At 39.4% G+C, this 17179-nt stretch overlaps 1 protein-coding gene across 1 annotated transcript; it reads right to left on the bottom strand.

The window, feature by feature from the left end:
* Positions 1–7347: 7347 nt before the first annotated feature.
* On the bottom strand, positions 7348–9085 carry RPS23 (ribosomal protein S23). Its single transcript, XM_054578559.1, has 4 exons — positions 9004–9085; positions 8454–8613; positions 7660–7780; positions 7348–7542 (listed from the first exon to the last, which is right to left on the bottom strand). Exons 1-4 carry the CDS (start codon positions 9005–9007, stop codon positions 7396–7398), a joined length of 432 nt encoding a protein of 143 aa, XP_054434534.1. The 5' UTR covers positions 9008–9085; the 3' UTR covers positions 7348–7395.
* Between the last annotated feature and the right edge of the window lie 8094 nt (positions 9086–17179).

Below are 17179 nucleotides of genomic sequence, written 5' to 3' on the forward strand. Positions count from 1 at the left end.
AGAATGTAATGCAGTGAGAAATGTGTGCAGAAGCGGTTGCTACCTTTTGTTTCTTTTGGCATACTGTCATTAAGGGAATGAACAAATCAAAAGTTACAGAGTGTCTTATGACTTTTGATGTTGCTTAATTGTGTACCAGTAAGGCTATACCAATTTACGTTCCCACTAACAGCCTGTTTTACCATTTCCTACATTATTTGAAAATAATTTTCCTGTACTTTGCTTTTATTATTAAATCAAACATTTTTCTCTTCTTGTCTTGCCAAAATACGCATGCATTCTCCGCTTTGTTTCTTTCCCATGTTCTCTCTCTCTCTGTGCGGCTGGGTTATTTTCCCAGCTTCTCTACTGTCCGCTCGATTGCCCATGTTTCTGTTCTGCTCCGTCGGAGCTGGTTGTCTGAGTGCTGGTTCTGGTACAACCAGAAGCATGGAGTTAAATAATTAGGAAGTTATGTACTTTAAAAGAATTATCATGGAAAATTTCATACCTACCCAGAAGTAAAGAATCCAATGAATCCTCACATACTTAAAATCAGAATCAGCAATGACCACAATTATTGCCACGTTTGCTTCATTGAACCCCCTCTTTGTTCTTTATATTTATTTGATCAAACATTTTAAGATAGCATCCATTATGTCATTTGTTTTTACAGGTGTATTCTGAATATTTTTTATTTGATGTATCCTGTCCTTTTACTCCATTCTTAGATGGTAACAAGTCTTTGAGTTTTTATCCTCTGCTTTTACTCCTGAGGGGGAGGCTTCATACCCTCTTCCTGACCCTGCCTTGGCCAGTGACACCAGCGAGCGTCTCTCGCGTGGCCCACTGTCCCATACTAGATGGGCCAGTGCCATCTCGGTGGAACGTGAGATGTGCATTTGCAGTCTCTGGGGACTGGATCCTCACCACACTGTGGACATTTCATGAGCGGTGTCAAACCACACACAACTTCTCAAGACTGTGAGCTGTGATTAACATGGAAACTTATGTAACGTGACTAAATCTACTCACTGTTATACAGATTTAAACAGTAAGTAGTTTCTTGAAAAGGAACCCCTTTGAAAATCTAAAGAATGCGTAGAACCCATTTTCAGAGAAGTGTATGTGTGTATGTGTGTGCATACACGTTTCTAACACACACATGCACACAGTCCCCAACTTACGATGGCTTGAGGCTGATTTTTTTGACATTATGATGGTGTAAAAGTGATACACATTCCATGGAAACTGTACTTCAAATTTAGGGTTGTGATCTTTTCCCAGGCTGGCGATGTGCGGCACGGTGCCCTCTCATGAGGGCAGGCAGCAGGAGCAAACCGCAGCCCCCAGTGGGGCAGGCGCTCCAGAGGGTTAAAGAACTGGTACTCTACAGTGTGCTGTGCTGTCAGCATTTTTTCAGTATTGAGTTTTGTGTTTTCACATCCCATGATGTCTACAAAATGCCTGTCTGCGTCTCTCCTGCTCCTGGGGAAAAGAAGAGGAAAGGCGGTTGCTCTTGAGATGAAACTCAAGATCATTGCCTAACTGAAAGCTAATGTAAGTGCTCTGAGCACATTTAAGGTAGCCTAAGCTAAGGAAGCTATGATCTTTATTATGTTTAGGTGTATTGAGTGCATTTTCAACTTATCAGGACATAACTCCATCATGAGTTGAGGGGTGTGTGTGTGTGTGTGTGTGTGTGTGTGAGCATATCACAGAGAATTCTGCAGTTTCAGGGGGTTCCTAGACCCTTCAAAATCTGTGGTACAATTCCTAGACCAAGAATCTAGAACCCTGATCAATAAATCCTGGTCACAATGGCTGTCTTGTATTACACACGAGGTGCACACATCATGCACCATGGGCAGGAGAAAAAGGGGTGTAGTGACAGGGTCAAAACTACCTAATTGTAAACCTAAGAGAGTGTGTAAAATACAGAATGAACAAGGCCGACTGTTGCGTACTAGAATCACAGGCCTGGGGGATACTGGGAACCTACTAGGAACCTAAGGAGGGGAGAGTGGTCTAGCCTGCAAAACGCACAAGACAGAGCGCCTGAAGCTGTCACACTGTACAGGAAAAAAATCTTATCATACTCTGGATAAATAAATTCTCAAAGCTGTTTGCAGGGGGAAGGTATGACAAAACTATTTCCTATCACTCTAAAGCAGGTGTTAATGGACAAGACATGTTTCAACAAGTAACTTTTCTCTCAACTGTTCTTAGCTGTTACTGAAATGAGAAATTATGCAGCTTACTTTACCCACATGGTACACATTTAAACATTAGCTGGATGCTAGAAGAAGTGAGAAAATATTATAATATATTCATTAGCTTTTAGACTTACTTGAAAATGTGGATATGCTCGTTTGTCTATAGTTTTAACCCAGCCAAGTAACATGACTCCTTGTTCTGTTTTCTCCATTTATTTTATTTTTTTCTATTTCTAATTAACAAGAGGCACAGAGGTTTTAGAAAGCTAGACTTAAACAAGAACTCCCACTCTGTGAGCAGACTACTCCGAACAGAATTTATGCCATTAGTCACTTTTACCACAAATAATCAGGGAGGCCTCAGGCCAGGGCCTGCAGAGGAAGCTGGTACTTCTCTGACTGGAAGATCTGAAGGGGGCCCGAGGCCACGGCTTTCTGGCTTTCTCCCCTCTCCTGAGGGAGAAGAGCCCCCTGGCATCGTAGCATGTTTGAGAGCTTCGGTCATCAGAGGAGAGTAGGTTAAGGGCAGGTCTTTTGATGGCGCTCAGCATGCCTGGCTGACATTCTGAGGGCTGTGTGTGAGTGGCTCCCTCATTTTTGAAGACACACACCACATATTGAAGGCTGAAGGGACAGTCCTCATGAGGTGTCAACTGCCTGTGTGCATATTTGGAAATATTGGTTATCTGTCACTCATGGGCCCTTCAAATGTGTCACTTTAAAAACAATTTTCCCCATGGGACAATTTATGCTTAAAAGCAATCGTTAAAGGTGTCAGTGCTTTACTCTGGAACTCCTGTGGTGACATTACTATGACAATAATGTTTAATATCTATTTTACTTCTACCTTTCTCTACTGACAAACGTAAGAGCACTGTACCAAATAACATGGGCAGGGATGGTGCTGGGAGCTAAGGACGCTCAGTGCGACCTGCCAAGACTGTCTCCTAAAAGCAGGGTCATAAAACATGTGAGTTAACACTTGAATGATCCGTTTAAACAGATTTTATGGGTTAAAATAAAGATTATACAAGTAACTGTTAGTGAAAATTTTATTGTGATATGGTCATTTAAGACACTGGTCTCCTTTCTTGATTTTGTGCAAAACCAATAAACACTAGGTACTTTGACAACCTTAAAATAGACTCCGGAAATGTTATCCATGGCGTGACCACTATGACCGAATCCTGCCACCAGACACTTTCCTCAAACGACACAGGAAATTCATATATACAAAGATACGCATTCCTATTTGCATGGCTTTTAAATTAGAACTGGGTCTCTCAGCTCTATCAAAAAATAAAAGGAAAAATCCCCATATTTTTGAGGCATTGTGTATTTCCCTTACAGAGTTAAAATTTTTTTTTCAGAATATCACTAAGAGGAGCGTTTCAATATCTCTGTATAAACACTGAGAAAATTTATTAATCATACTATACTACCTTCTTCCCTTCAAAAGGCACAAAACAAAAACACTTACCAAATGCCCAGCATTGACTTGTACCTTCACTGGCGAAGGAGCTCCCTGATGTGAGTGAGGCAGTGTGTGGTTTGGCAGTGGGCTGGGTCCCCTACAGAAGGTTCATTTAGAGGACAGACTACTGGTCTGATTTTAGCTGTGCTAATTACTCTGGGCAAATTATTTAGAAAGTACTCAAGAATGGCCATTTTTGGACTCCTTCTAAGATGAGGTGGCTGGATAAGGTCGGTAGTGTGCTGATCGTCGCTCTTCCCTGACTCCATCCCCGTCACCACCCTCCCGTACTTGGGGAAAGCAAGGAGGTGACTACCTGAGGATGACCTGAGAGCCAAAATGACCGATTTTTCTTGAAATACCCTGGAGGATTGGGAGAATTCATAATCTAACAGCTGCCATAGGGAATTCTGATGTTCCCTCAATTTGGGAACCGCTGGACTGAGTAATCTCCAGATTCTTTCTGCTCTATCAATTTCTAATTTGTTTGGGCTTTGCTAGGCAAATATGAGAGGCAGCAAATTAAATAACTACTTGTTTACAATTTTTAAAAAACTTTTAAATTTATAAATAATTTAAGAAGTTGCAAAAATAGTTTGTATATAACCTTCACCCAGCTTTCCCAAAGACGTTCATCTTCGACAACCGGAGCATATTTACAAAACCAGGAAATTGACATTGGTGCAACGCTATTAACTAAACTACAGACCTTCCTTGTATTTCACCGGCTTTTATATTCACTCTTCTGGCACATGGCACTGTGACGTTCCATCACAAGCACGGACTTGTGTATGCGCCGCCACAATCTGGACTCGGACTCTTGTCACCACGAAGCAGCTCCCTCGTGCTACCCTTTTATGGTTTGACCTTACCCCCATCCTCAGTCCCTGGCAACTAGTGATCTGGTCCCTATTGTATTTTTATCATTTTGAGGTTTTATTTAAATGAAATAATGCAGGAAGTATATAATCTTTTCAGATTGGCTTTTTGTATTTAGCATAATACCACCGAGATTGATAGAAGTTGTTATATGCAACAGTAGTGCCTTCTTTGACTGAGTAGTATTTCTTTTATGGATGTACCAGTTTATCATTTCTTGGCTATCCCAAATAAAGCTGTCATGAATGTGCATGTACAGGGTTTTGTGTGAGCAGATATTTCATTTCTGTATGGTAACTAGTGCAATTACTGGATCACACGTTTAACTTCACAGGGAACTGTCAACACTTTTCCCGAGTGACTATGCCATTTTGTATTCCCACAGTGTAAGATCCAGTTGCTCCAGTCTCTCTAGTACTTGCTATTGTCGGTATCTTTTATTCTATCTATTCTGATGCATGTATACTTATATATCCTTATGATTTTAATTTGTATTTTCCTAATGATACTGATGTCTTCATGTTTGTCCTCTTTGGTGAACTATCTATTCATTTGCTCATTTTGTAACGGGATTGTTTTCCTACTTTAAAGACTAGAGTCCTTTATGTATTTTGGATATAAGTCCTTTGTTAGATGTGATTTGCAAGTATTTCTCCCAGTCCATGGTTTGTCTTTTCATCCTTTTACCAAGATCTTTCACAGAGAAAGCTTTAAATGAAGTCCAATTTACTTTTTTTTTTTTTTGGAGTGTGCTTTTGGTGTGATGTCTAAGATCCCTGCACCTAACCCCATGAAGTCATGTTTTTTCCTGCAAGTTCTATAGCTTTGTATTTTATATTCACATATATAGTACATTTGAGTTAATTTTTGTATAAGTTCTGAGATTTTGAGGTCCACTTTTTTGCAAATCCAAGTCCAATTTATTGAAGACCACCTTCTTCCATTGAATTGTTTTTGTATCACCAAAAATCAGTTGGTCATACTTGTGTGTCTATGCACTCTCTTATTAATCTGTCCCTTAATACCACACCCTCTGGATTACTGTAGCTACAAATTGTCTTAAAAACAAAGTTTGTGATTTCTCCATCTTTATTCTTCACTTTCCATATTATTTTAGCTATTCTAGTTCCTTTGCCTTTTCATTTAAACTTTAAAATTAGCATTTGTTTCTAACTAAAAAAGCTGCTGCGATTTTGCTTAAATTTTACACCCAAAGCAAGTGACCCATTTTTCTCACCTAAGAGCCGGCTGGGTCTAGCCAGGGGTAACCCAGCGCCAGCACACCTCGTGCTGGATCCCAGCTGGGCATGGGTCCACGTGCAGGTTACAAGGTGATGGGTGAGTTGGGGCTGAGGTGGGAGGAAAGCACTGGGTAGAAGGAATCAAGGTCAGCTTCAAGCACTTTGGGTCTGTAGTGCCTGGCGTGGCATTGTGGGCTACTGTCTGTCACTTAGCCATAGGACACGGGTTGTTGGGTACACCTGGGAGAGAAGTAGGAAACATTGTTGCACGGTGTCATACTTCCTTCTAGGGATGTTTCTTGACAGGTTTGGCTGAGGTCTCAGCCCTGCAGAGAACTCTAAAGGTTGCCTCCCCCTCCCCCACCAGGCCAGACCTTCCTCCTCCAGTGGGGCCTGTGAGCTTACCGGAATTGCCCAAACTTGGCCCCTACGTGTGGCCCTCCCACGCCTTTTCTGGTATAGGGGATCAAGGCCTGGCGATCTTCAGGGTTGGGTCAGTGATGCCAATCCAAAAGCATCTGGCCAGCCTTTGGAAATGAATACTGTCTGCGGCTGCACACACTAGGAGGTGCTGGGATGGAAACTAGACAGCCAGTCTAATTACCCTTTTTAAGAATAATGAATTAACATGGTGTTCATAAATTTACACAATGCTGTCAAATATTTCTGTTAAGAAGGTGTCTCTCTTCACTCTTGTTGAAAAGACAAATAAGCAATTATTTTTGACAAGGATGAACAAGTGTGAAGCGAGCAGGTGGCGGCACACTGAGCACCTCCTGAAGCCGGATGAGGAATGCAGGTTTGAGCGAATGACAGGTGAAGGCAGTCACCTGTAAGAACTCATTTGGTCTTACAGGAAATCAAAGAACATTTTCTCAAAACCATAAACCTAATACTAGGCTTTGGTCAGAAAGCAAATTAACCCAGAATTACTAATGCCACCAATAGCAGTTTTTCAAATGAGACTTAAAGCTAATGAACCTTATTTCAGATGAGATTTTGCATTTTCCTCCTATGGAAATTTTCGAACTTGTGGACAGTGAACCCCCATGTACCCAACACCAGCTTTCAGAGTTATTAAAACACAACCCGCCTTGACCATTACCACCCAATCACTTCCTTTACATTGTTCTTTGAAGGCAAAAATCTATCAGTTACTGATACACTTGGGACACAGAACACTTAATCTTTGTACACCTGGTCTTACCTTGAACAAGTTTTTCTTTCTGTGCCTCGATTTGCCTGGCATGGAGGCACGCACCTCCATGAAATCATCCAGTGCTTAAATTTTGCTATCATAATCACAGAACTTAAAACACAGATACTGACCTATATATTTGAAAAACACCAGAGCAGGGAACAACTTGAGGTTAGTATTTATCACACTGGATCCCAGGAAGATGTATTCATGGGTTCCCAAGGAGAGTCCCACTAATTTTTTAAAGCCCTCTGTAGAGGGGGAACTTTGCAATAACCCATTTTCTCTAGAGAATTCTGTATTAACTGTTTTCCCAATCTCTAAAATTGGTAAATCATAAATGATAAGACACAAAACACATTTTAGGCATATGAAAATTTATTACTACTGTGTTTTCACCATCAAAATTTATGATCTTGGTCTTTCCTTCTTGCCTTTGTATAAGGCCAGAAGAGAGACATTGGCTACTTTGACAACCTTAAAGCGAACTCCAGGAATGTCACCAACAGCATGACCTTTGCGACCAAATCCAGCAACCAGGACTTCATCATTTTCCTGGAATAAAACAGACAGTTTATTCTGCTGTCAGTGGCAATCACTAAAAATACTCATTAACAAATAAACGGGGAAACAACCTCAGGAACAGAAGCTACAACAGACTGAAACACTTACCTCAATAAAATTCAAACAACCATCATTGGGCACAAAGGCTGTGATTTTTTTGCCGTTCTTGATCAGCTGGACCCTGACGCACTTCCTAATGGCAGAATTCGGTTGTTTGGCTTCAACGCCTCTGAAACATCAATAATGTAAGAGTGAGCCGGTTTTCTGAGAAGGGATGCATTTCAGTTCATTAGGCATAAAACTTACTAGAAATTGTACTGTTTCTACCTTTTGTATCTACTCCTAAATTGCTAAACTCCAGTGATTTCCACCAAGTTTTTCCTGTCACAGACTCATTAGCACCATGGAAGAAACTGCTGGCCCCTTTACAGTTGTAATATGAAACAAAAACTAGAAATTCTGGATTTAAGTACTGCCACTATGTATGATTGGACCACATGAAATTACCATTTTGTAAAGTCAAAAACAGCGAGTACTGCAAATTCACGTGTCTCAACCTTAGCTGTAAACGTCAAAGAACTTCTCTTTACTTTTGTTTTCTCAAGTAGAAAGATGTGATTGGTTGCAAACATTAAGAAGTTCATGGGGAACAGTTCCCACACATAATGCAAAGATTTGTCCCTTCACTATTACTGTCTCCCCTCCAGACCCACCCCAATTCCTTCCAGGCTAATGTTAACAAATTAAAAACCTTGGTAACCTAACCTCTGCGCCCCCGTGTTAATCAACTTTCCAACGAATACACATTAGCTATACAAAGACCGAGAACACACACCACAACTTCCTTAAGTGTATTTATCATAGTGAAATAAACCTGAAAGTCGCAGTGAACTCTTACTTACACTTTTTCCAGCACAATTCCCTTTGCATGGGAAGCGCCTCCAAAAGGGTTGGCCTTCAGGGCTGTGCCCAAATGGGCTTTTTTGTACTGCTTATCATGCCACTTCTGATCTCGTCGGTGGCTCCGGAGCTTCCTGGCCGTACGAAGACCGCGGCACTTGCCTAGAAAAACCAAAATCAACTTAGTCCTCTCGCAAAAGCGCTCCAGTCATATTTTACATCTTGACATACGGTCCAAACCTCAGTTTCCTTCGAACCATCTAAAAGATGGGCACAAGCGCTCCAATGGGTGCATCTTCCCAGAAGCTACGCCCGTGCTCAGAAGCAGGGTGGGCCACCCACCTTCCGGCAGTTACACGAGCTCCGCGGCCTCTGAGCCGCACAGGCCCCTTCGGCTTCTGGCCATGTGCTTGTGGAGCGGCGCTTCTCCGGTCCTCCCTCACCAAACCTCCCGGTGGCGTCCTCCTCTCTGCCTGTTCCTATCCTCCCTCTCGCCCCCCTGAGGTCCCACTTACGTTTGTGATCACATTAAACCCAGCAAGCACTACTCACCCATCCTGCCGGGAACACGGGCCTGAGCGAAAGAGAGAGGAAGCGCAGGAAGGAGCCACAAGCCGCCGCGAGCAAGCCCCGCCCAGCCGAGGACCCATGCGGCTGTCCGCGCAGCTCCTGATCCGAGGCTAGAGCCTCTCAATTGGGAAAAAACAAACTTGCACCACTTTCCAGAACCTGCGATTTATTTAATTCGTGTGAAATTCAGGGGTATCTAATTTGCATTGTTTATTTCCTTTTATGTGAATGTCGGATACAGAAGGAACGCGAACTACTAATTCCAGCATTCTTTGCACGAGACCCGCTCACGGCGCGGCGCAGGCGCTCTCAGCAAATCTACAGGGGCGGGGTTTATTGACACTAGGGCGGAGGGAGGAGAAGGCGTTTGTCCCGGTGTGGATACCTGCGAGAAGCCTTTAGGCCCTTAGACTTATTGGTCGGAAAATAAGACCTCTGCGCTTGAGCAGCTCCTCACAAGCAGCATGGTAAATTAGTGAAGCAATGTGATGTACTAATTAAAAACACAAAGTTTGGAGGTAGACCAGGCTCCAAACTCCAAAGCTGCCATTTGCTGGTTGTGCGACCTTGGGCAATTCGTTTAATTAACTCTTTAAACATCATTTTCTTTTGTTGAATAAGAGTTTTCTGGGATTTTGATTTATCCCACAACTATTTTTTAAATTTTCCTCTCTCTGTGGCAGGCACTGTCCTAGGCACTGGAGATAAAACAGCTAAGGAGAGTGGAGCTTTCTCCTGTTACAAAGTTACATTCTAGGTGTGAGAAGGCAGAATACTGTATAAATATATTTTAAAATAAAAGATATTTTTACATGCGAAGTGCTATAGAGAAGATACAATTGGTTAGTTGATACTAACCAATGGTGGCTGCTCTGGGTAGGGTGGTTTAAGACAGCATCAAATGTAGATACTACATTTGAGCTGAGACCCTAAAGACTGAGAGTCATTCTGACAAGTATATGGATTAGAGCCTTCCAGGAAGAGGAATTCTCAGTAAGTAGAATGAGCTGGGGCTTTTCAAGAACTAAAGGCTCAGCGAAGAGGAGCACAGTGAATGAGGAGTGTGGTGCTAAATGAAGTCTGAGAGGTACATGGGGCCAGGTGGTACCTGGAGACCATGGTGAAGACTGGTCTCTCTTGATGTGATTGAATGCCATTGGAAAGTTTTGAGCGGTGGAGTAACAAGATAGGATTTATGTTTTTTATAAAAATCACTCTGGCTGCTATGAGAAGAAAAAAACTGTAAGCAACGAATCTGTGAGACCAGTTAGTGAGGATTGCTTGAGCTCTCAAGTGGAGGTAGTAAAAAAGTCATTAGATTAGATACACAATTTAATGGTAGAGCCAACAGGATTTACTAAGGACTGTAGTATGTGAGAGAGGAGTTAATTACAGGTTTCAACTTGTGTAATTGGGTGCCCTGTGTTATTTACTAGCTGTGAAATGGGGAGGAGCAGATTTATTTATTTATTTTCAACTTTTATATTATTGAACTTTATGCACAAAATCATTTGATTACAAATAAACATTTAATGTAAAAACAAACGTTCTTTTAAACAGATTTTTTTTACACTTATTGTACCATTCAAATGCTTTATCATCTTACGTGATTTCTTCAAACTCTTATCAAGCGTACATATAGAAAAGCACTTTTTTAATACATAGAAACAAAGGGATTTTTCAGCTTTCATTAGATGGCATAAAAAGTTTACTCAACAGAAATAATTTCATTACTATTTAGGGGAGGGAATCACCAACTTTTTTGTGCGAAGAGGAGCACAGCGTTCTTTTGGGCATTAAGAGCATAACCACTTTAGAAATGACATAAGCAAGAATTCTACACCTACATCTCCCCTAAAATAATGTTTGTTTGTTTTTACTTATATGCACAGCTTTAGCAAATTAAAGCCTGAGAGAAATGCTCAACATCCACTATCCAGAGGCATGATCAGCATTTACTGTAATATCATTTGGAGAGCTTACCAATCAAGGAGTGTGCAGTTTCCCTCTTTCCTATATCTTTAATACAAAAATCAATAACTAAGACTTTAAAACTGGATGAAAAATCACATCTACACTATTAAATAGCCTCACAGTTAAACTCATCTTAAAGACCAATCAAATAAATATTTACATTTTATAAATTTTTGAAGACACCATTAGAAAGCTTATATATACCTTCATTAAACAAAATAGGGAACTGCATCTGATGGTGATAGGATGAAATAAAAATAAATACCTGTATTTAAAGCAGCATTGTTCCTTTATAAATAAAGAATAAGAAAATTCAATTATCTTTAAGGATAATAAAATATTGAGGTGATGTTACTCCACCACAGTGCTTTTTGGAATAAAAATCTATTGGTGTTTGTTAATGTGCCAGTAATAAAACCACTCTCTGTTGGAGAAAATCCAACTGCAAACATGTGCATAAAATACATATAACACAGGGAAAATTACTCTAAACAACTCAAGTCAGCTCATTTGTATTGAATATTCTAATTGCAAAAGACATTGCAAAAAAAATATTAGAACATTTTCTGGTTTGTTTTTATAGGACATTTCTTCCCTCAAATGTGACATATTAAAAATCTCAAATTGGAAAAAAATAAATAAAATCAATCTTCATTTTAAAAAAGAAAGAGAGAAGGAACTCCTTCCTTTTGCAACAACATGGATGGCACTGGAGGTTATTATGCTGAGCGAAACAAGCCAGTTGGTGAAAGACAAGTATCATATGATCTCACCTCTAAGAGGAACCTAAAGAACAAAATAAACAAACCAGCAAAACAGAACCAGAAGCATGGCAACATGTGGCAGACTGAAAGTGACCAGAGGGGATGGGGAAGGAGGACAATATTGGAAAGAAGGGGAAGGGACTAGACAAAGAGCATGTATGGATGACCCGTGGACATGGACAACAGAGTGGGAATTGGCTGTGGGAGTGGGGGGGAGGTGAGATGGGTGGAGGAGGGCAAAGGGGAAAAAATTGAGACAATTTTAATAGAATAAACATGATTTAAATAAATAAAAAATAATTTTTTTAAATGTCAAAAAAGAATCTCAAATTTGTTCTTCCCTTGGTTTACACTCCTAATGTGGATAGTTTAATTTTCCATATGATTACCTAACTTGGGGGGAAAACAGCAAAACATTCAAGTTTAAAAAACATGGTGAGCAATGCCCTAAAATTATCCACATAAAAACAAATGGTAAGTAACCTTATAAACCAACATAACATTTCACTGTTGAATGTGAATAATTAATATCTCAAACAAACATAAGATGAAGAAGTGCTGTTTTAAAATTGTAAAAAAAATGTATGCAATGCAAAATATCTTCTGTGTTGTAATTTTTCATTTTAAATTGATTAATGATTTCAAAATCAAGGATCGAGTTTTAATTGCAAGTGGTAATGCAACATGTCACGAAAATCTTCAATTTTTAAAAAAGGGTATCACATTTGAATTTTCTGGGGAGGAGAAGATTTAGAAGGGGAAATTAAGAATTCTGTTATGTACATGTTAGACATTCAGGTAAAGGGATGTGAAGTGGGCAGGTGGATATATGCATATGGAGTTCAAGGGAGTCATCAGTGAATAGATAGCATTGAAAGCCAGGCCTCTGAGTGAGATCCCTTAGGGGATGATTGTAGGCAGAGCAGAGAAAGGTCGGAGTCCTGGGTGCTCCAATACAGTGATAAGAGAAGCAGGGGAAACAAAATAGACTCAGAAGAAGTGGCCAATACTGTACTTTAGCCAAAACCAAGTGAAGGAGCGTAAGGTAAGGACTGAGAGTTGCCTTTTGGATTTGGCAATGGGGAGATTATTGGAGACTTTGTCAAGTGGGTATCCCATTGAGTGGTGAAGACGTAAGCCTGATTGGACTGGAGTCAATAAATAATGAAAGAGAAGGAAGTATAGACAACAACTATAGACAATTTTTGCAAGGAATATTTCTGTAATGTGCCACAGAAAGGGGCTGTCTCTGGAGAGAGATGTGGAGTCAAGTTGGGTTTGTTTAAGATGGCAGATTTTATGACATTTTTGTATGCTCATGGGATTGTTCCAGGAGAGAAGAAATGGGTAATTCATTAGAGAAAGAGGATAGTTGCATAAGCAAGTCCTGAGTATGTTAGAAGGGAGCCCAAGTGGAGTAACTGACCTTAGGAATAATAACGATTTATCTATTGTGATAGAGAAGGCAGAGTATAAGGGTATAAATACAAGTAAATTGGAAGATTTGTTGATGAGATGATGTGGAACTTCTCTTTTGAGCAAAGTTATCAATGAAGAGAAAGAGTATGGAGGTGTTTGAGCAGAAAGATTAGGACGTGATGATTTCCTAACACAGATGATGAAATTGTCATCTAGGATAACAATGCTAGCATTAAATAATACTTTGTGACACGTACTATTTTAGGTGCCTTACATTTTTTAATTCATTTAATTCTCACAACACTAAAGAGTAAATACTTTTAGCATGGCTGTTTTGCTGAGGGATAGTGACTTAGTTCATTTGGGCTACTGTAGCAAATTGCCATAGACGGGTGGCTTATGAACAACAGAAATTTATTTCTCACATTTCTGCAGAATAGGAATCCAAAATCAAGGTGCTGGCAGATTCAGTGTATAGTGAGAACTCTTCCTGGTTTTTAGATGATTCTCATTTTGCTATAACCTCAAATGACAGAAAGGCCAAGGCATATCAGTTGGGTCTCTTTTTATCTTTGTGTTGTTTCTTTTTTCACATTTTATTGAGATATAATTGACATATTGGGGTATCTTTATAAGGGCACTGATCCCATTTATGAGGGCTCATGCCCCAATCACCTCCCAATGGCCTTACCCATTAATACCATCATATTAGCGATTAGGTTTTGACATATATTTTGCCTCCTACTCTAGAAGTGTGGGAAGATAAATTGACAAAAGAATGTAGGATTGTTGAGCAGTTTTGAAGGCCCATTTGAAACTAGTTGAGAAGTTACATCAATCAACATGGTTTTTTGTCTTCTTCAGGTTCATTTACTGTAGTGACTGTGTAGATATAGACAGTTGGTTTTAACAGGGATTGGGGTGGGATCTAGTCAGGTGAATGTGTTGGAAAAAGGAGAAGGGAGTTGAGAGTGATTGCACAGAAAGGCTTACAGTTAACCATGAGCCTGAAACTGGAGGAATAAAAAGCTGGGAATTGCCAGGACACTCGGAGGGCCAGGCCCCAGCAGACCTTAGAAATTTCTGTGAAGCTAAGTAAGTTAGTGCAGTATCTGTACACAGGTAGATAAAGTGACCAATGAATAGTTTAGAGAACCCAGCAAGAAACTCAAATTAATATAAAATATTATTAAATGGCAATTAGAAGTCAGATCAGTGTGTTAAGGGAGGACACGCAAACAGATGGAGCTGCACAAAAAGTGGTTGTACAATTAAACTGGATCACCATCTCAGGCAAGAACAAAAATCAACTGCAAGTGGATGGAGTGCCTCAATGCCAACAACAAATTTTAAATTCTTATTAGAAAACAAGGTTAATATCTTCTTGAACTTGGGAAAGGAAATATTTCTAAACAAGAAGAAAAAAATGAATTTGACCATGTTAAATATCCCTGTTCAATAAAAAACACCTGAAAGAAAGCAAAGAAACAAAGTTAAAAACTGAGTTGATATTCACAGGAAGTATTCCTGTAAGAGTGGGATGATTTTTTCCCTAAAAGTTTAGTAAACCATCTGTGCCTGATGTTTCTTTGTGGGAAGATAACTAGCCATAGCCTAAATCTTTATAGTAAGTACAGAACCATTCACAGAACTGTGATTTCTTCTTGAGTCAGATCTGGTTAAGTCATTTATCTAAGAGTTTGTCAATATCATCTAGGTTTTCAAAATTGTTTAATACAGCTGATATGACATTCTGTTACTCATGAATATACATATATTTATATATATTTTTGTATTTGTTGTTGGAAGGTTTTTAACTATGAATTCCATTTCTTTAGTAAATGTAGTGCTATACATGTTACTAATTTATTTTTGAGTGAATTTTGGTAATGTGTGCCTTTTAAGGAACTTGTCTCTTTTACTTGTTAAATTTATGTGCATAAAGTTATTTGTAATATTTCTTTATTATCTTTTTTAATCTGTAAAACTATAGTAATGTCTCATATTCCATTTCTGAGATAAATACATTGTGCCTTTTTTTTGTGTGTGTGTCAGCTAAAAGTTTATGTTTATTCAGCCCTTCCCTTTTTCCTTCTGGGCAGCCGGCTTACCCACTGAGCACATTTCCCTGTTTCTTCTGAGGCAGGCTTCCCTTCCCTATGGAAGGCCCAGTGCTGCCAGGATAAGCTGCTATGTCTGTCTTCCCGGGAAAGGGGTTCACAATGCATTTTGTTCCTGCACTAAGCTTTGCCCTTCATCTTGGCCTTTCACAGTAATAAAGGTGGTATTTGGGTCTCCACTTGTCTTATCCCTGGTGTTATTTCTGTTGTTTAACAATCAGGTGGGGCAGTACGGTATTATTATTTGACTTCTCTCAGAGACTCCTTATCTCCAACTGAGAAGAAAAATTGGCCTTTTTAAATTAAATCGGTTGATGAGGGGATTTAGGTTAAGGGTGATGTGGGGTCTTTGCACTGTATGGGGTAGAAGTTAGCTTTTTAGGAAGAACAGCCAAAGGTTTTAATAAGGTTGACAATTGATTTTAGAGCATTTAGAATAGTTACAAATGATTCCTACTGATTTAGCTATAAAAATTGAGGCATTAGTTGCTATGGAAATGTGACGAGTTAAAATAACAGCTTTAAGTGAGGAAGAAGAAACATTATGGTAAAACTGATGATTACATGCTCTGTATAACTACCACTGATGAATGTTGAGAGCTTCATTTTACCTGATTAAATTATTAAGCATAATTTTTCCTCCATCCAAAATGAATGGGACCTCTTATACTCTGATTCCAGCTACTTTTTGGTACAGTGATTATTTCTTCTCATATCTATTCCAAGGTGGAAATAAAGAAATATGGATGTAGTGCTATATAATCTTAGTAATATTCAGTCCTGATCTTTAAAATCTCATCATTATAATTAAACCTCTGTGTAGGATCTAGGGGGAATTAACAATGCTGTTCTTTGATGCTCCTTGTGACGTTCCTGGAAGGGAGTTATCATTTTAAAATACACATTAAGTTATTCTACAGGTTTTCTCTAATTTGGCTGAGAACCACACAAAAGAAAATAGACTTCCATTTCAGCAGGGACCATTGAGTTATAAGAAATGAAAGAGAATATTTCTCACAAGGAAAAGAAAGATACTTTTATTCAGTCAACGGAATATTAAGTTTTAGAACCTCATTCGCTGGAGAGGTTGAAGAACCTGGAAGACAAGCCGGGTCGGTGCGGTCAGTGGGTTCGGAGGGGACCCGCCGGCCTTCGGTGGTGAGGAACGGCTGGGGCTGCTCTTCCAGCCTTTGCCTCCACAGTAAAATGAAGACGCATCAGGATTATTTTTAGATTTTTTTAAATGTAATAATATGTGAATTATAATATAAAAATTTTAAACCATCTATAGAAGTAAATGTAAAAAATTTTGAGCATTTTATACTACAAGAGAGGAAAAAGAGTGAGGAAATAGAGGAAGAGAAGAAGAAAGGAAGTGAGATGTTCTGGACAGGAATAATTTTCCTCTGACTTAAACCATTACTTTTTGATCTTGTTTTTAGCAGCCATTACTCATTGGGAAAATAACCCAGATGAATGAACGTAACCAGTTTATGGATATGGTCATTTTTTAGATTATGGAATAATATGTGCATGTGCCAATGAATTTTAAAATTTACTTAGATAGGTTTGAAGTTAAAAGTTCCACATTTCTTTAGTTATTTAGCAAACAACATAAAAAAATGGATTTTTACTTAGTGTTGTACACAATTCTCTCTTTGAGACTAAGTTTGATGATTAATTTTTGTCTAAAGAATTCATTGTGGTTTTCTTATAACTGATTACTAAAAGTATACGGCAACATCAGATAACACAATGAGGTTTACTTTTTAGTGAATTTTGACCCTGATTCCTGTCTGTTGAGGTGGGGACCCTGCTGCCGCCTGGGGAGGATATTTGCGAGAGTGGTGGCAGCCTTTTCCTCCCGAGGACCCAGGTTTG

The sequence above is a fragment of the Pteronotus mesoamericanus genome, unplaced genomic scaffold, assembly GCF_021234165.1.
Source record: "Pteronotus mesoamericanus isolate MK-2021 breed Mesoamerican mustached bat unplaced genomic scaffold, CSHL_Meso_final contig_50, whole genome shotgun sequence".
In the NCBI taxonomy this organism is placed as follows: Eukaryota; Metazoa; Chordata; class Mammalia; order Chiroptera; family Mormoopidae; genus Pteronotus; species Pteronotus mesoamericanus.

Bases quoted from the DNA above. Each gene is read 5' to 3' on its own strand.
- RPS23 (XM_054578559.1), bottom strand. The intron at 7,781-8,453 runs GTAAGTAAGAGT...TTGATGTTTCAG, and splicing joins GGAATTGTGCTGGAAAAAGT to AGGCGTTGAAGCCAAACAAC. The intron at 7,543-7,659 runs GTAAGTGTTTCA...GTTTTATTCCAG, and splicing joins GTTGTTTGAATTTTATTGAG to GAAAATGATGAAGTCCTGGT.